The 16,176-nt window shown below is 51.2% G+C and overlaps 1 protein-coding gene across 1 annotated transcript; it reads right to left on the bottom strand.

Moving 5' to 3' along the window:
- Positions 1 to 2,219: 2,219 nt before the first annotated feature.
- Positions 2,220 to 15,679, bottom strand: Dusp5 (dual specificity phosphatase 5). Its single transcript, XM_005352471.2, has 4 exons — positions 15,088 to 15,679; positions 10,814 to 10,962; positions 6,675 to 6,894; positions 2,220 to 3,705 (listed from the first exon to the last, which is right to left on the bottom strand). The coding sequence occupies exons 1-4, from the start codon at positions 15,464 to 15,466 to the stop codon at positions 3,299 to 3,301; spliced, it is 1,155 nt and encodes a 384-aa protein (XP_005352528.1). The 5' UTR covers positions 15,467 to 15,679; the 3' UTR covers positions 2,220 to 3,298.
- Positions 15,680 to 16,176: the final 497 nt, after the last annotated feature.

Genomic DNA, 16,176 nt, shown 5'->3' with positions numbered 1-16,176 from the left:
CACTGGGCATGGTGGTGTGCTCCCTGATATCAGTACTGGGCATGGTGGTGTGCTCCCCAATCTCAGCACTGGGCATGGTGGTGTGCTCCCTGACCTCCACACTCAGAAAATCCAGGCAGATGGACTGAGTCTGAGGCCAGTCTGCGTTACATAGCAGGTCCTGTCACCAAAGATAAGACTAAACTAAAGGCACAGCGTGCTATGGGCTCCTGTAGGTTAAAAGTTTAGTTCTGAACTCACATAGCCCAAGCAAAGAGAGAGAGACAGGCAGTCATGAGTTTCAGGTTGTTCAGAAGATGAATCAGCAGGAGTTCTGAGAGGTACCCCTGCTCAGGCTGTTGAAGTTGGGGAGACATTTCCTTAGGGTCCTTGCCATGGGTGCACAGGGCTCCTGACACACTCTGGGTAGTCATGTGACCCCACCCTCCCATCAATTAATCCCAACTCAGAAATTAGGGTGAACCTGAGACAGTTTGTGCATCTATGTAGTTGGGAAAGGAGCTCCTATTCTCTCAGGCTCAGATGCATCTTCACGAGAGACCGATAGAGTGTGATCTCCCAAACCCTGAAGTTCAACTGACAATAACACTAGCTTGACTTCTCCACCTGGTGCTGGACACCCGCATGGTTGATCTCAGCAGAAATGGAGGTGAGATTAACAGACCAGCAAATGGAGCAGTAGTCCCGGAGCCTTCCCCAGCTGTGGGGCTTCACTTCTGCCCCCCTCTGCCCCATGACTCACCGGGCTTATGAGCAATCCTCATATGCCTGATGTAGAGGACTTACTCACCCTTTAGAGACAGACTTTAATGCAATAAAGCGAAAGACAGCAAGTGGGATGCGGCTTAGCACAGCAGTCCAGCCTGCAGCTGGCTGCCTATTCCCCAGTTCTCCCTCCAAGGTCCTCTAGCACCTGCACAGTAAGTTACCAGGTGATACTCCAGACTGAGCAGAGCCTTAAAGGATATGGGACTTGGAAGTGGTCATGAATCAGGCAAGCCAAGCCCCAGGCTGGCTGCAGATTGGCTTCAAAACAGGAGTTAGGGGAAGGTGAGGAATTCTTCGTCCCTGTCCATTGCTCTACACAGAGTAAGACTTGGATGCGTTAAGGGACTGACTCAAAGTGATTAGGTCTTCTTGGTCTGGGTGGCCTTCCCACCTGCAGCCTTTTCCAGGGGCCCCTGGAGCTCGATTTGGGGAAAGGAAAGGAAGATAACAAGGTCCCATGCAGTCTTAGGGCTAGTCAGCGTCTGTCTTGCTCTTTGCCAGCAAAGTGCACATTGGGGTAGCTAGAGACCTTTGGGCCCTTCTGAAGCGAGAGGTTTGGCTGGAGGCATCAGCTGAGCGGGATGGCACAAAAGCCAACATTTTCCTGTTGGTCTGGTTAGGGACCAGGCCCCGAGTCTGGAACTTAGTCTGTACCAGCCACACAGTTGATTCGGCTTCTTCCTTCCTCCACTGACGCAGAGGAAATTACTCAGAAGGCAAGTTAAGCTTCAGTTGGATTTGAAACCCACTCACTAAGGGATTGACCTGGGAACTCCGGAGGGAGTTATCTGAAAGAATTACTTACAAGAGTAAAAAGAGGGGGGCAGGCCATTAAGGGGAACATTTATCCCTCAGCTATCTGAGCCAGCCTTTCCTGAGTCTACCATATGCCAGGCAGGGCAGAGGGGGCTGCCACAAGCCTGGCATCTGGGTTTTCCAGAAAGAAGGGCGTTGTCTTTCCAGGAACTTTGCAGAGCATCAAGCTCCCTTTCAAGCCCACTTCAGGGAAGAAGCGAAAGTTCAAGCAGGCTGTTTAAGGAGAGCCTAGGCGGGAGGTCTGCCCACCTTGAGGACTTTTCTAGCAACATTCTGTGTCCTTGTTAAAACCAGTCAAGAGCAAACACAGAGCGCTTCACATCCACCACCCCACCCTGCCATCTATCTGGAAATAAATGGAGGTGAAGAGAGGCTCAACAGTTGAGAGCACACTGGCTGCTCTTTCAGGACCTGGGTTTGATTTCCAGCACCCACGGAGCAGCTCACCACTGTCTCTAACTCCAGTGTCTCTTCTGGCCTCTGCAGGTAGTGGGTGTGCATGTGATGTATAGGCCAAACACCCACTCATATAAAACAAAAAATTAAAAATAAACACACAAAACAGTAAGGCAGGCTTAAATCTCCGCCTGAAAAGCATTCCCTCCTACTCAAGTTACCACTAACAGGAACAGCACTTTTAAGTTATTTTTATTTTGCACTACGTAAAAAACAACAACCAGCAACACACTGCTTTTCTTCACATTCACATGGATTTTTGGGGACTTATTGCCTTTCCCCCGGAGAAATAACCTATCAAAGAACATAAGTAGTACCACATTGCAAAAAATACAAACCCCAGGATCAGTAGCTTGAAGACAACCCCCCAGGAGCAGGGAGAGAAACAGTCACGAGGGACAACAACTCAGCACACAAAGGACGCTAAACTGAACAAGTCCTGTCACTGCCCCAGAACACAGCGCGTGCCCCCTTTTTCCAGGCACTTACTGCCACCTCCTCAAAGGGGTGATTTTTGGTCTAGGGTCTGCAAACTTTCTGGATGACAGCAGAGTGGCTTTAAAGAGAGATTCAACGGAACAGGTTCAAGTATGCACAGAAACTATGCCGGAGTCCATGGTCACAGAACCCTTGGTGAGAAAGAAACCCTGACTTTCCAGCATCTTCTTCAGCCAACAGCTTTCATGGAACCCAAGACAGAATCTCAACAACACTTCTGGGTTCAGACTGGCAGGTACTTCTGTCTTGACAAATCTAGCAGGGTTAACTTTTGTGACTGGGTGGTGACCTGCTTTATTCCCTGAAGTGACAGACACGGACAAAAAGTTTGCCAAAGTTCAAAAAACAGAGTGAAAATTGTGCTTCCTTCAAAACGAATGGGCCTCGTCACTGCCTTCTCTCCTGGTCCAGCGGTGTCTCGCTCTCACTGGGCTGTGGGGATTTATTGCCTTGCGCTTGAAATGAAAAGGCGAACTTCTGAGATGCATGGACTGGGAGGTCCTGAGTGGGCAGGGGCTCTGGGAGCGCAGCGGTCAGCAAGTGCCCCGCTGGAGGCATGGCTTGGCCTTTCTACAGTCCCGAGAAGCTATGCTCAGGGTCAGTCCGAAGTGCACCTGCAAGCCTGGTGACCACCACTGTCTCAGTGGGGCAGCGGACAGAGAGAGGTCTGCAGTATTGCACAGGTATGAAATGTCCACAAGTTTAAAAAAAACAAAAATCACAGTTGCTCTTGGGGATTCACTGGCAGCCAATCCCAGTCTCAGCAGGACGTGGCCGTGGCCACAGGGCTCCTGTGGAGCTCCGCGACTGTGGAGTGGGTGGGCACCGGTGCCAGCACTGAGGTAGGAAATGTACAGTAGGCACCCTGCATGTCAGGGCTCAGTGTCTGTAAATGGTCTATAAACGAGGAGCTGGCTGCCTCCCCTTGGCAGGAGGGAGGCTGGGGGGTGGGTGTGGAAGGCAGGGTCTCTGACTCATACTGAAGAAGCTGTCCCATGAAGCCAAAGTTGGGAGAGATCACGCTCCTCCTCTGCTTGACGTAGTCGAAGGCCTCCTTCAGGCGAAACTGCTTGGTCTTCATGAGGTACGCCATGCAGATGGTGGGTGACCGGGAGACCCCAGCCTCACAGTGGACGAGGACCTTTCCTCCTTCTTCCCTGACACAGTCTGGAAGGGAGCAAAGAGAAGGGCGGTTGGTCAGAACTAGGATCTAAAGGGAACACCAACTACAGGACACAGGAGAGACAACCTGTGTGACCTGACAGTCCTCCACAGTGCAAGTTCAAGGGCCATGGTCCTCAAGCTGAGCACGGCATGTATCTACAATCCCAGCATCTGAGGGATGGATGGGAGGACCACAAGTTTAAGGCAAGCTTGGGCTACAAAATGGGACTATCCCAACAATATATGTCCCCAGGTAGGACTTTTTTTTTTTTTTTTTTTTTTTTTTGCTTTTTCGAGACAGGGTTTCTCTGTGGTTTTGGAGCCTGTCCTGGAACTAGCTCTGTAGACCAGGCTGGTCTCGAACTCACAAAGATCCGCCTGCCTCTGCCTCCCGAGTGCTGGAATTAAAGGCGTGCGCCACCACCGCTCCCAGGTAGGACTTTTATCCTCATGTGAAACTGTTTCCCAGGGCCCTTGCACAGACCCTTTCACTGGCAGGGTTAGACCCGGAAACATCCTCTCTAGGCACAGCCTCTCAATCTGTGTTCTAGGTTGCGCTCAAAGGCGCATGGGAAAATCCTTAAAATCACATGCAGGTTTCTTTGTTGGGTGTATGTCATTCCCTGAGTGTCTAAGGCTCAGAGACTTAGCCTCTCCAGTTCTGATTCTAATGGTGACAACACAGGCCCATACTGGAAGAGGTCTTCTGGATTCCCTGAGCACCCTGTCTTGCTGTGACAGGGCGGGATGCTTGGTGAGGTTCCAGGGTTCTCACCACCAAACATACAACAAACAGTGCCCGGCCACTAATTACAGTCCTGGCTAAGTGACGCTTACTGGATGGATATAAATGGCTTCTGCAAACCCTACCTTGCTCAACAAAGGGGAGGCACTGCTAGAGTCACCATCAGTTAGCAGTCTCTTGCTTTCTATGACCAAGTGTGCATGTGTGTGCGCGTGCATAAAGGGTCCTTTGTTCTGCCCCCCCCCCCAAAAAAAAACCCTGCTAAAAATAGGGAAGGTGAATATATGTCAAATCAAAATCACACAAGTCTCCCCAGTTCCCTCTCTTGATAGTGAGGAAGTATAATCACCTCACGGGAAGTTAGATGTAGCTGTAACTGGTACTCTGGAAGACCACAGTATTCAAAAAAGAAAGGGGAAAATGTTACTTCCTTTACCACCTTCTACCCATATGCTTAAAGTTCAAGAAGTCTGAAAATGACTCTGTATCTAAAAGATCAAATTTCTAATGGGTCAGGGAGGAACCTTTGAGATTTCCAATCCGAACAACAAACCTCAGATCATGCTCAGAGGAACTCACTGGAGGTACAGCAACACATCAATACAAAGGGAACAATAAAGAGCTGGCCCCCAACAAGAGTCCCTGAAAGTCGGTTCAAAGCCCAGACTCCCAGTCCTTGGGATTATGGGGTCAAGGGCAATTACAGAGTTGTGCCTCACTTCCCCTCCGCTGTCTGTGAGTTTAGTGGACTACTGCCACATTCAAGGACCCAAAGGATAAGGAGTGCATTGTTTCCGGAACTCTTTCCAAACCTCAGGCTCTTGCTACCCACAGCATCATCCTCCCCTGGATGTCAGTGCTTATTTGGGTACAAGGCTTTTGAAACCCTGTGGGACTGTGTCCACAAATATAGACACAACATACACACAGGATGTGGAGGGAGGTTTCTCAGAACTGGACGGGGGCAGGTTGCATGACCTCATTCGGTAGCTATCCAGGTAACTAAGTAACAGGCTGAGAAGGAACCCTCCCAAGGGCATGAAGAAAAGTCAAGAGTTCCCATCTAGAACCCACCACTCTTGGCTGCTTCTCAGGCTGCAAGAGGATTTTCAGCCTAGAGACTTGGGAGACAAGGAAAGCCTCAGTCTGTGCCTTTGACGAGCTTGTCAAGCTTTCTTATGACACCGTGTGTGGTAAGCAGGCCCTTCCACGTGGCTGAAGGGAGCCTTTAATTGCTGCCTGCACTAAGTAATTACCCTTGTGCCTAACACCTGCCTTTAACAAGACATAGGAAAATGATGTCTCAATCCCAGCAACTATGCATGTTAAAGAGAAAGAAGGAAGAGAAAAGGGGGGGCAGGATCCTGGGTGTGTTTGTACATCGGAGACAGAGAAGTCAGGCTAAACACAATGGGGGAAGCGATCTGGAATGTGAGGGCAATCAAGGCAACATGAGAGCCCAAGCTGTCTGGGCAGAGGGGCTAGAGGCCAAGGTTCCAACCTCCAGGCTTGTACGATGGGAAGACAATAACTGCTTCGCAGGATACAGGGATGCAAAAGATGCCAAGTTTTCTGTGCACAAGGCACGGGGTTTTGAGTCAAGTGCTATCTTTAATCCAGAGTTAGCTGAAAATGCAAAATCAATTGCCTCCAAAGCTGTTTGCCAGAGCTATGCAAAGCTGCTGGGGCCTTCAAGGCTTGGTGCGTAAGGAGTGCTCCCTCCATCCTTCTGTTGCTTTAAAAATAGCCTAACCTACGTAGAAGGAGGCTCCCCGCCCTGTAGAACATTACACATGGCTGCACTCTGCTCCTAACTGCTGAAACAATAACAAGAGCAGGAAAGTACTGCCATAAAATGATATTAATTCATTTATCTTGTAAACTAAAACTTCTAACAAGAGTAAGTCGGCTCCTCCCCTCGCCTTTGTGATGGCTAAAACGCCTACTCTTTGTCCCAACTCTTCGGGCTGCATAGACAAGACTCTTCTTAAACTGGGCATGGTGGTGGGTTCCTGATCCCACCACTTGAGAGCTGGGAGAAGATCAGTGATTCAAAGCCAGTCTTGGTTGCATAGCACATTTGAGGCCACCTAGGGCTACAGAAGTTGCTGTTTAAAAAAGACTCCTTTCTTTCCAAGAAGGTAACCATACCAAGATATCAAAAGAAAAGAATACATATTCCACTCCAAGGAGACTCCCAAAACAATGGAGGGGGGGCTGAACTTACCAATAAAATCTATTGCTTCTTGGAAGTGGGAGCTGATGTCAGCTGTGTGGCTGTCCTCCACAGGGATCCATTTGTAGTGCAGGTGGGTGGTGCAGGCCTCGGAGGTCCGGCGGGAAACATTCAGCAGGGCGGTGATGTGCAGGTTGGCGAGGAACTCGCACTTGGATGCATGGTAGGCACTTCCAAGGTAGAGGAAGGGAAGGATTTCAACTGGGCCACCCTGGAAGCAGGGACAGAGGACAACCAGGAGACATTAGATTAGCTCATTCATTTGGGAGAAGGCAAACAAAAGCCCTGACCTATTTGTTGAAGTGGGAGGTTCCCTTTCTGGTTCCCAGGTAGAGAGTTCAGAGCCAGGGCAAGTCAGCCAAGAGTGGGTGGCACCTCCATCTTGGCAAGCCCTCTACCCTTGTGACTCAGTGACAGCAAAATTCTCAGAGACCAGGAGCTTAGAAGTCACACAGCAGCCTTCCGAGGCTAACTTCTGGGGTGGGAAGTGGTCGGAACGGAAAGGGCTCTTGTTTAAGTTCAAACTCCCCTGAAACAACCAGGGAAAGCCAGTGGGCCCCGCAGGGCAGCTTCCTAAGCCATAGTGAACATGGAAAATGGTTTGGCAAAGTATCCTCCCTTTACAGCGTTTTATATCACGTACTGCATAAACCCTGACACACGGCCATCTTCATCTTAGGAATGGCAAAGGTGCCGTTCCCCCTCTCTCCGAAAAAAGTATGTTTCTTAGAATTAAAAATAACCCCTACCTACCCAGAATCTAGATTCAGGAAAGTTGTTAGACCACAGCAGAGGGGCTTCCCCACCCCCGACCTTCACATGGAGTGTAGGAGTTAGACAGGGTGAGGTCATCGCCCACACCCCAGGCTTCTAGTTCAGAAGCTCCTACAGAGGCAGAGCCAAAGACCATCTACCCCCAGGTGAAACAGAGCTCTAGGCTAGACAGGCTCAGTAATCTGCGTGAATATACAGGGTTCTAAGCTGCCAAGCAAAGGCCACTGACTGTTGCAGACACCACCACCCACCCCCCATTTCCTGCCCCAGAAACGATAGAATGGAAATTCTTAGCCAGACCCATAGTAAGGAGAAAGGTAAGGGACCAAGAGATGGGGATCAGCAGCAGGCAACCTACCCAGCACTTGAGGTGTTTAAGCAAAAGCCAATTCAACTACACAGAGGAAAGTAACAGAATTTATCGAAGGGGTAAAGCGCACATACACACACTTTTTGAGTTGGGGTCTCATGTAACTCAGGCTTGTCTCAAACTCTACACATAGCTGGGCTGGGCACAGGGTGTCTCCCAAATACTGGCATTATAGGCATGTGCCTCCGCACCCAGTTTCTGTGGTATTAAACTGAAGGCCGGGTCCAGTGTGTAAGCAAGCACTCTACCAACCGAGTTCACACATATCTACACCAGCATTTTTATTCACACCCGCATTTTGGGGGCTTCAGATACCTATAGGTACTAATCTTAAAACAGACCTGTAAGATAGGTAATAATGCCTTTTACAGACACTTTCTTTCGCTTTTTTTTGGTTTGTTTGTCTTGTTTTGAGAGAGAGAGAGAGAGAGAGAGAGAGAGAGTGTGTAACAGTCCTAGCTGCTTGTAAACCAGGCTGGCCTTGAACTCACAGAGACCCACCTACCTCTGCCTCCCTAGAATTGGGATTCCCTAGAATTGGGATTAAAGGCGCGCGCCACTACTGCCCAGCCCACAGACCATTTCCTAAGGCTCAGATGGGATTAAATAATGCCAGAGACAGTCAGAGGTAGAGTGGGACCTATTTCAGGTAAAAATGAGAAGTAAATATTTTCCTTCTTTCTCGCATTTCTCTAGAAATTCTCTAGGAATAAGTCCACTTGCACCCCTACACACAGACACACTCACACACGCGCGCACACACACACACACACACACACACACACACACACACACACAGCAGCCTTCTAGAGGCAGTGTGGTGCAGGTTAGGGACATGGACTCGACATCTGTGAGAGAAGAGCTCGGGCGGAGGGCTAGCTCCTCACTGATCAGAGCTCCAGCAGCTTCTCTAATCCCTGAATGAAGACTGGGGACAATATCTATCCTCTGAGGATAACTGGTAAGACAGAAAAGGAATAATGGCTGCATTATTAACTTGTATATTATGCAACTACCATCTTTAGAATCCTGGGGAAGACACAGGGCAGATTCTGAAGCCCAGCAATCCCAACAGCTCTGGTCTTGGCCTGAGAGCAGACTGTCCCCTGCACCCAGCCCAGTGCAAGCACCCCACTGGTTAGAAACTAGAAAAATGGTAGAGATGGTAGACTCTGCTTGGGAAAGAGGCCCGAGACTCAAGTCTAATTCCATTCTACCTTTGATCAGATATAGACCCACCCCATCCCCACAGCACCAATAGCCACCCCCTCAAAAAAGCAGGCTGGACACTACCAAAAACTCCCTTGAGTGCCTAGAAAATGCTGATACACCAGCCTGGGATACCATCCAACGTTCCCTGCAGCTGGTCCATCACACCCCTGAAATTCTATTTCTCTCCTTTTCTGAATCTTCTGTTCAACTCAAGAGGAAGACACCAAAGCTGTCAGAAAACCCGGAGACTATGACAGCTTGCCTGGCCTCTCTCAGTGTACGGGGGTTTCCCAGATGAGGGCTGAGGACACATCAGAGCACCCCACCCTCAGTGGGCCAAAGGTCTACAGCGCTTTCACAACCTGTTGTCAATTCCTACTTCTCTTTCACTTTCTGAGAAAGGCAGAACACAACACCACACACACAGACCACACACACACACACACCCCGCATCCAGCTTAGATACGGTGCTGGGGCTTCAGGCTCACCCCACATGATGATATTTCTTGAAAGAACACAAACATAACCTATGACTGGCATTTGGCCAGGCTAAGGCTTCCAGTGACCAAGAAGAGTCCCATTAGAAGCAAGGTCACCCATTCGTATTTAGAATTCCAGGGCCTGAGTTTTGCCCATGGCAGGGAGCTGGCATTTTTTCAGCCATATCTTTATTAGGCTTTGCTATGTTGTTTGTTTTGAGCAAAGGCTGAAAAACTTCCATGTCAGATGTGTAGGCCAAAGGGCAGATGAGATGGATACAGAGATCCTGAAGGAACCAGAACAGGGGATTGAAGAGGGGCCACCTAAGTCTGGGGCTGCTGTGGACCAGTGGCTGGAGTCTTTGCAAATGTCAGACATTCCATTGGCCTCTGTGAGATGGCAAGGTGGCGCCTGAACTCTAGTTTCTGTCAGGCCTGGACTTTCGCCTGCTTTTTCCCCACCCTCCCCCATCATTTTATAGGTTCCTAGCCTCTTGTCAGTGAGGTGTATAAAGTATACCTTTTTAAAGCAAAAACAAAACCAAACAAACAAACAAAAAAAACAACCAACAAAACCCCATATGCTTACAGAAACATCTAGCCTTCTAGAATCTCCATTTCCTCTGGCACCAGAATGTATGAAAATAAGTACCAGAAACCTTCAGGAGTCGGCCAAGGATAGGACACAAGCCTACAAACTCAGCCTTTGCAGGGCTCAAGGAGTTAAGTCAAGGCTGCCCTGGGCTATACATACTCAGCAAGCCTGTCCTCCCAAAACAAAAGAGAATGGGGCTAGGGAGTTGGCTCTGCAGCTAAGAGCACTTGTTCTTGCAAAGGACCTGGGTTTGATTCCCAGAACCACACGGTGACTCACAAGCCTCTGTAACTCTAGTTTCTGACCTCTGCTGTATGCACGTCGTACAAATGCACACATGCAAGCAAAACACTCATACACATAAAATAAAACAAATCTAAAAAGCAAAACGAAACAAAACAACACAGGAAGCCTCAGAGTCAGCTCTGAAATGTCTTCAGGGAAACCTAAACCAGTATTTTCAAGCTTCCCCAAACTGCCCAAGCCAGCTAATAACAATGTTCTCTCTCACTTCCTCTCTTCTTCAGAAGCTGCCCAGCATCCTGTGGCCCAGGGACCCTAGTGAGCCGTGTGTGCTGGGAGACTGCCCACTTGCTCTGCGATGGGAACCCGTGTGCACAAGCCACAGCTGCTCTGTCAGCACAGCGTCAGTTCCCCGGTATAAAGCAGCAGCCCGAGTCAGGAGTCGGAAGTCACATACCTGGTCATAAGCTGGCCTGAGGGTGACACTGAGGATGGGCTTTCCACACTGGCTGAGGAGGCCCCTCTCACTCTCCGTCTTCTCTTGGGAAACGGGCTTCACATCCACACAGCACTCGGGATAGTGTGAGTAGAAGGTCTCGTACCCCCCTTCAGAAGCAAACAAACAAACGAAAGTGAGACAGGCAAAGGCACTGGGTTCTCAGACTGTCAGAAAACATCCATCACGACTACGTGAGAGCTACAAGCCTGCTAAGGCAAAGCAACTTCCGAGCACCTAAAACCAGCTCCGTGGGTAGAGCCACCTGCCCCCAAACCTGACGACTGATACCACCCAAGAGCCACAGAACAGAGGGAGAGAAAGAATCAATTCCTGCAAGTTGTTCTCCGGCCCCCACATGTGTGCTATGACACAAGCATGCTCAATAAAAACATAATTAAATAAATGTATTTTAAGAAAACTGAACAAAACCACCACTTCTAGAATAAAAGAGTGGACTTCCCTCACGTGTATACATACACACCCCTTACACACACACACTCCTAAAAGCCTGTCATCTGGGGCTAGAGGGATGGATAGCAGTTAAGAGCACTTACTGCTCTTGCAGAGAACCTGGGGTTCAGCTTGGAGCACTCACATGACATCTCACAACATCTGTAATGCAAGTTCCAGGAGGAGTCTAACACCTTATTCTTCCCTCCTCGGGATCCTGTACACACATGGTGCACATATACCCACACACACACACACACACATAAATAAATACGTCAAGTTTTTAAAGGTCTCTCAAAGAGAGGCAATGATTAACTTTCTGTGTCTATCAGAAGCAGCTTATCGGGCATTTGGTAAATATTAACCATATCCTCTCAGAAAACAAAAGCAATTTTCTTCTCTTGTTTACCTAAAACAAAGGCATGATTATGTGAAGTTTCATTGATTTCTAAGAAGACTCCTAAACTGGCTTTTTCCCTAGCCCATTTGCTCTAGGCAAAAATCATAGCTGTACCTGCCTCCATTCATAGAAGTTTGCCCTTTCTCACTCCTAAGGTCACTGACAACCCCTTCTATAGGTCCAATTTAGTCACACATCAAGTTAATACACTCTAAACCAAATGGAAAGACGCAGACTTCTGTGCATGGGAGGATGCTGGTATTACATTTCAGTTCCTCCAGAAGGCTCCCGTGAGGTCAAAGGGCATCCTGTAGAGCCGAGCGTGGCAGCACATGCCTTCAATCTGAGCAGGTGGTCAGGAGGGTCATGAGTTCGAAGGTCAGCCTGAGCTATATGCAAGACTCTGCCCCCACCCCAAGGTATAAAAATGACCAGTAACAGAAGCGTATCCAAATCAATAGTCTCAAGACCAGTGGGGAAGAACGAGTAAATCTGGCCTGGAGGCCCACAGAAAGCCAATGCATTGTAGGTAGACAGAACATCTTGCTTAGGAACCCTTCCGTTTCACCAACAGCAACCCGAGGCACTTCTGAGAGCCTCTGGAAAAAACACCTATCTTTCACTAGCCTCAAGGGTTCAAGCCACCAGTAACACAAGCACACTGCGACAAGGCCTTTCCCAAGGAGCTCCCTTTGTGCTCGGTCTCTGGGTGCTAGATGGGCAGCCCAGTAAGAGGGCTCCCTCCTGCAGTCAGCAAAGGGTTAATGGATTAGATGGCAGTCTCCTACACCCTCCTGGGAGCTGCAGCCCATTCCTAGAATGAGTCATCCAGTCATTCTGGCTACCTCTCAGCTTCTGCCCCTGCCCCCATTTAGTACCCCCAAACCTCCCCTGTGATCACTCAAAGAGCTCACTAGCGCCCTGGAGAAACTGCTGGTCCTCCACAAATGGTCATGTTCTCTGCCATGGAAACAGGGGGCTTGGCTAGAAGGGGAAGGGAGTAGGTGAAGGCTTTGGTAGCTTAGCTTCCCCTGGCAGCCCCTTCCTTCTAGGAGGCAGAGTGAATGTTATACCAACCCACACAGCCTTGGGGGCGGTGGAGGAGGGGGTTGCATTTCATAGTCAATAAATCACGGGGCGGTGGGCCTGGCTTCTACAGCTTGGGTTCCAGGAAACAAAATGACAGGTTTGTGGGCATCTGGACAAAGAATAGCCCAGGCACTCCCAAAGTTGAGGACAAGACTTCGGGGAAGAGAAGCCTTCCGGCCACCTCATCTCTAGGCCTTGAATAGGCCATTTAAGAGCTGGTAGGCAAGAAAGTAGAGAGAAGTGCTGGTTAGGGCGGGAGACCTAACCCCCTTGCCAGTTAACAAAATAAAACAGGCAAAGTGTCTCCGTGTAGCTGAAGGACAGATAAACAACAGGGCTTGTCTCTTCAAACTGGGGTCAGGAGATTAGGTCTCTGCCCTCCACCCACTCCCACCGGAGGTGTGGAGACAACATTCCTCTGTGCTGTCTCACTCGCGCATCACTGCAATTGCAAGAGTGCTAGCAATTCCTCCAGCTGCTTCGACCTCCTTCAGACATCCCTGCACTGCAGGGAACAGCACACACTACAGACGCTGCATGTGAGCTCCAACTACCCAACTGGTCTTCATCGCCTCATCAGCGCGAGAGGCGGACTGGAGGAAGTGTGGCAGGCCTGGCGCCAACATCTGGATGCCATCAGGTCAAACCCCGAATGCCCATTTGGACACGTGCTATGTAAGAGAAAGGCATTCTCCCCTGCAACAGTTTGAATTCAGCAGTTATAAGGGTAGCAATTTCCACTGAAATCCCAAATGCACACCACTTTTGATCTTAGCGTTTTTATGGTCTGAATGAAAGACAAGACTGCACAAGCCAGAGCACCTTACGACGACATCTCCCCTCTCCCTCACACGCAACCCAGCTGCCCGGATCATCCCCGGGCACTGTCTATCACCAAGCAGCATGGATGTGTCCCGAACTAGCTGGGTAAAAGAGGCCGACTGGGGAAATGGATGGTTCCAGTTGGTTTAAAAGCTATCCACGAGGGAACTTGTTTTAGGGTGTGAGGGAGCCATGCATCTCTTTATACACACTTTGTGCTGCTCATGTTCACCTGAGTACACATTACTTCATTTTTAAAAAGTGAGAGACCTCTGCAGAGCCTAGAGAAGGCCACCCTTCCACACCCTGCAGAGCCAAGAGAAGACCACTCTTCCACACCCTGCAGCTCTTATCTCCCAATGGGATCAACAAAGGACAGTTAGAAAGAGGTGTTAATAGATAAGGAGCTCTGGAATCCTCCTGGCCTGCAGTGTGTGAAATTTCAGGTTGCATGGCTTTGAAACATGCACCCAAATTCTGAAGCACATCAGGCTTCCCGCGCCAGGTACTCAGTCAACAGAGCTGTGGGGCCCTATCAGATCTGCTATCACTTCTGCACCATGGCCAGGGTTCCCACACGTTTGAGGTTAGAAGGCAAGAGCAGTCACAGGAAATGACCCAGAAATCAATGATGTGGGGTTTGAGAATAAATCACCCACCCACAACCGGAAGCCAAAGTTATCTCGCCAGCAGGTGAAATGGTCGGGCCTGGAGGCAGCCCTTGAAGGCCTAAAATCAAAGGCCACAGAATCTCCACCACATCTCACAGCCCCTGCGGCACCTCTCCTAACCAGGCTGGCCGGTTGGCAGTCTCTGAGATGGTCCCAGGGTTAATCCCTGCCGGGGAAGAGAGGATAAAAGGGGTGGGAAAGCTGTCAGCTCCAAATTAAGCTCGAGAAAGGCCTAGGGTGGGAGAAAGAGGCTGGAGGAAAACAATAAAAAGCAATAGAGGGAGAGGAAGGGGAGGGACTTGCCAGGGTCAAAAAGGCGAGAGGCCCACCAAGACACAGCAGAACGTACAGTAATTGTCTAGGCGGGAAGAAAGGGGACACCGCGGCGCCACTCTCCCGGGGGAGGGTCTCGACTTGCTTGTTCGCGCCAGGTCTGTTAGAAACATTCCGACCCCCGTGGTCTGCAAACGGCGCCAGAGGCCAGCACGAGCCCTCGGCCCCCGGAACTAAGGAGCACGGCCCGCCGCACCTTCCCAGCCCACCCAGCCCAGGGGACAGACAGGTTGCCAGACGCTTTCGAGGAAAACGGGGGTGGGGAGAAGGAAGCCCCGGACGCTGACGTTCGCAAGGACCTCCCAAGCGCACGCGAAACCCCGGGGAGCACATTCCCTCGAGTTGTGACTTTCCCCTGGCCAGAGTTCGCACGCAGCGAGGGAACCTGGGGCCCCAGTGTCCCGGCCCAGGGTTCAGGGGAAGGAGGGCGGACGGCAAGGGTCCCGCGGCTCCCCGCACGAGCTCACCTTTAAGGAAGTAGACCCGCGGGCCGGCGGGCAGGCAGGCCAGCAGCGAGGTGAGCACGACGCGCGCGGCGCTCTCCTTCCGCAGCTTCTGCCAGTGGCGGCTGCCCTGGTCCAGCACGACCACCGCGGCCACGCCGCCGCCGCCCTCCTGCAGCAGCCGAGCGCGCGCCGCCTCGTCGGGCAACACGTAGCGCGCCGACACCGCGCCGCCCCGGGCCCGCCGCAGCACCACCGAGTTGAGGTTGACGTTGAGCGAGCCGCGCACGCTCGACGCGGCGAAGTCCAGGTAGGGCCGGCAGTCGAGCACCACGCAGCGCGCCTCGGCCTCCTGCCGGAGCATCTTGCGCAGCTGGCGCCCGTCGAGCGACGTGACCTTCATGCCGCTGCCACCCAGCGGCCCAAGGCCGGCGTGGAAGAGCGGAGCACCCCCGGCGGGACTTGTGGCCTTGCAAAGACCGAGCCCGGCGGGCGCGAGGGGCCGCGCGACGTTGTTCTTCACGCCCCGCGAGCTCCACACCAGGCCCCGCCGCTCGCTGCCCAGAAAGCCGGGGATTCCGCCGGCAGCGCAGCGCTTTATGTGAATGAGTGCGCGTCCTGTGACGTGGCTGCCCATATAAGGCCAAATATGGGTGTTTCTCCGCCCCTCGGCGTTGGCCACGCCTTCTGGGCGGGCTTGCGGGCACCCGCCTCCATTCCGAAAGCGGGATGGAGGGAGGGTGTCTTAGTCAGAGCAAGAAAGAGGAAGTGGCGGGCGCCTGCTCCCTCTCTGGGGGGAGGGGGGGGGCCCAGCGCGGAGAGACTCACTCACACATCACCCGGCATTGCCGGTGGGCTGTCAGGAATGCCAGCCGGCCGAGGTGACCCACGCTGTGCGGGAAGAGGAGGAAGAAAATTCGGTCGGAACCCGAGGGCCGCGCTCTGGAACCTCTGGGGCCTCCGGGTGGATCCCGAGCGGACTCCAGTCTAAGGAGGTGGCATCTGAGATGAGCCGCGGTGGGGCATGGCTTGATCCTCTTAATCGAGGCTTCTAACACGCATTCCCCACTTCTGTTACGTTTTCGTTTTCCTTAATAAAAAAGTTCCGGAAAG

Source organism: Microtus ochrogaster, chromosome 8, assembly GCF_000317375.1.
Source record: "Microtus ochrogaster isolate Prairie Vole_2 chromosome 8, MicOch1.0, whole genome shotgun sequence".
Classification (NCBI taxonomy): Eukaryota; Metazoa; Chordata; class Mammalia; order Rodentia; family Cricetidae; genus Microtus; species Microtus ochrogaster.
Note: the sequence above shows the minus strand (reverse complement) of the source record. Positions and strands in the feature narration are given on the sequence as shown.

Bases quoted from the DNA above. Each gene is read 5' to 3' on its own strand.
- Dusp5 (XM_005352471.2), bottom strand. From the start codon at position 15,466: ATGAAGGTCACGTCGCTCGACGGGCGCCAGCTGCGCAAGATGCTCCGG. The intron at 6,895-10,813 runs GTATGTGACTTC...CCCTGCTTCCAG, and splicing joins TCAGGCCAGCTTATGACCAG to GGTGGCCCAGTTGAAATCCT. The intron at 3,706-6,674 runs GTAAGTTCAGCC...GCTCCCTTCCAG, and splicing joins AGAAGCAATAGATTTTATTG to ACTGTGTCAGGGAAGAAGGA.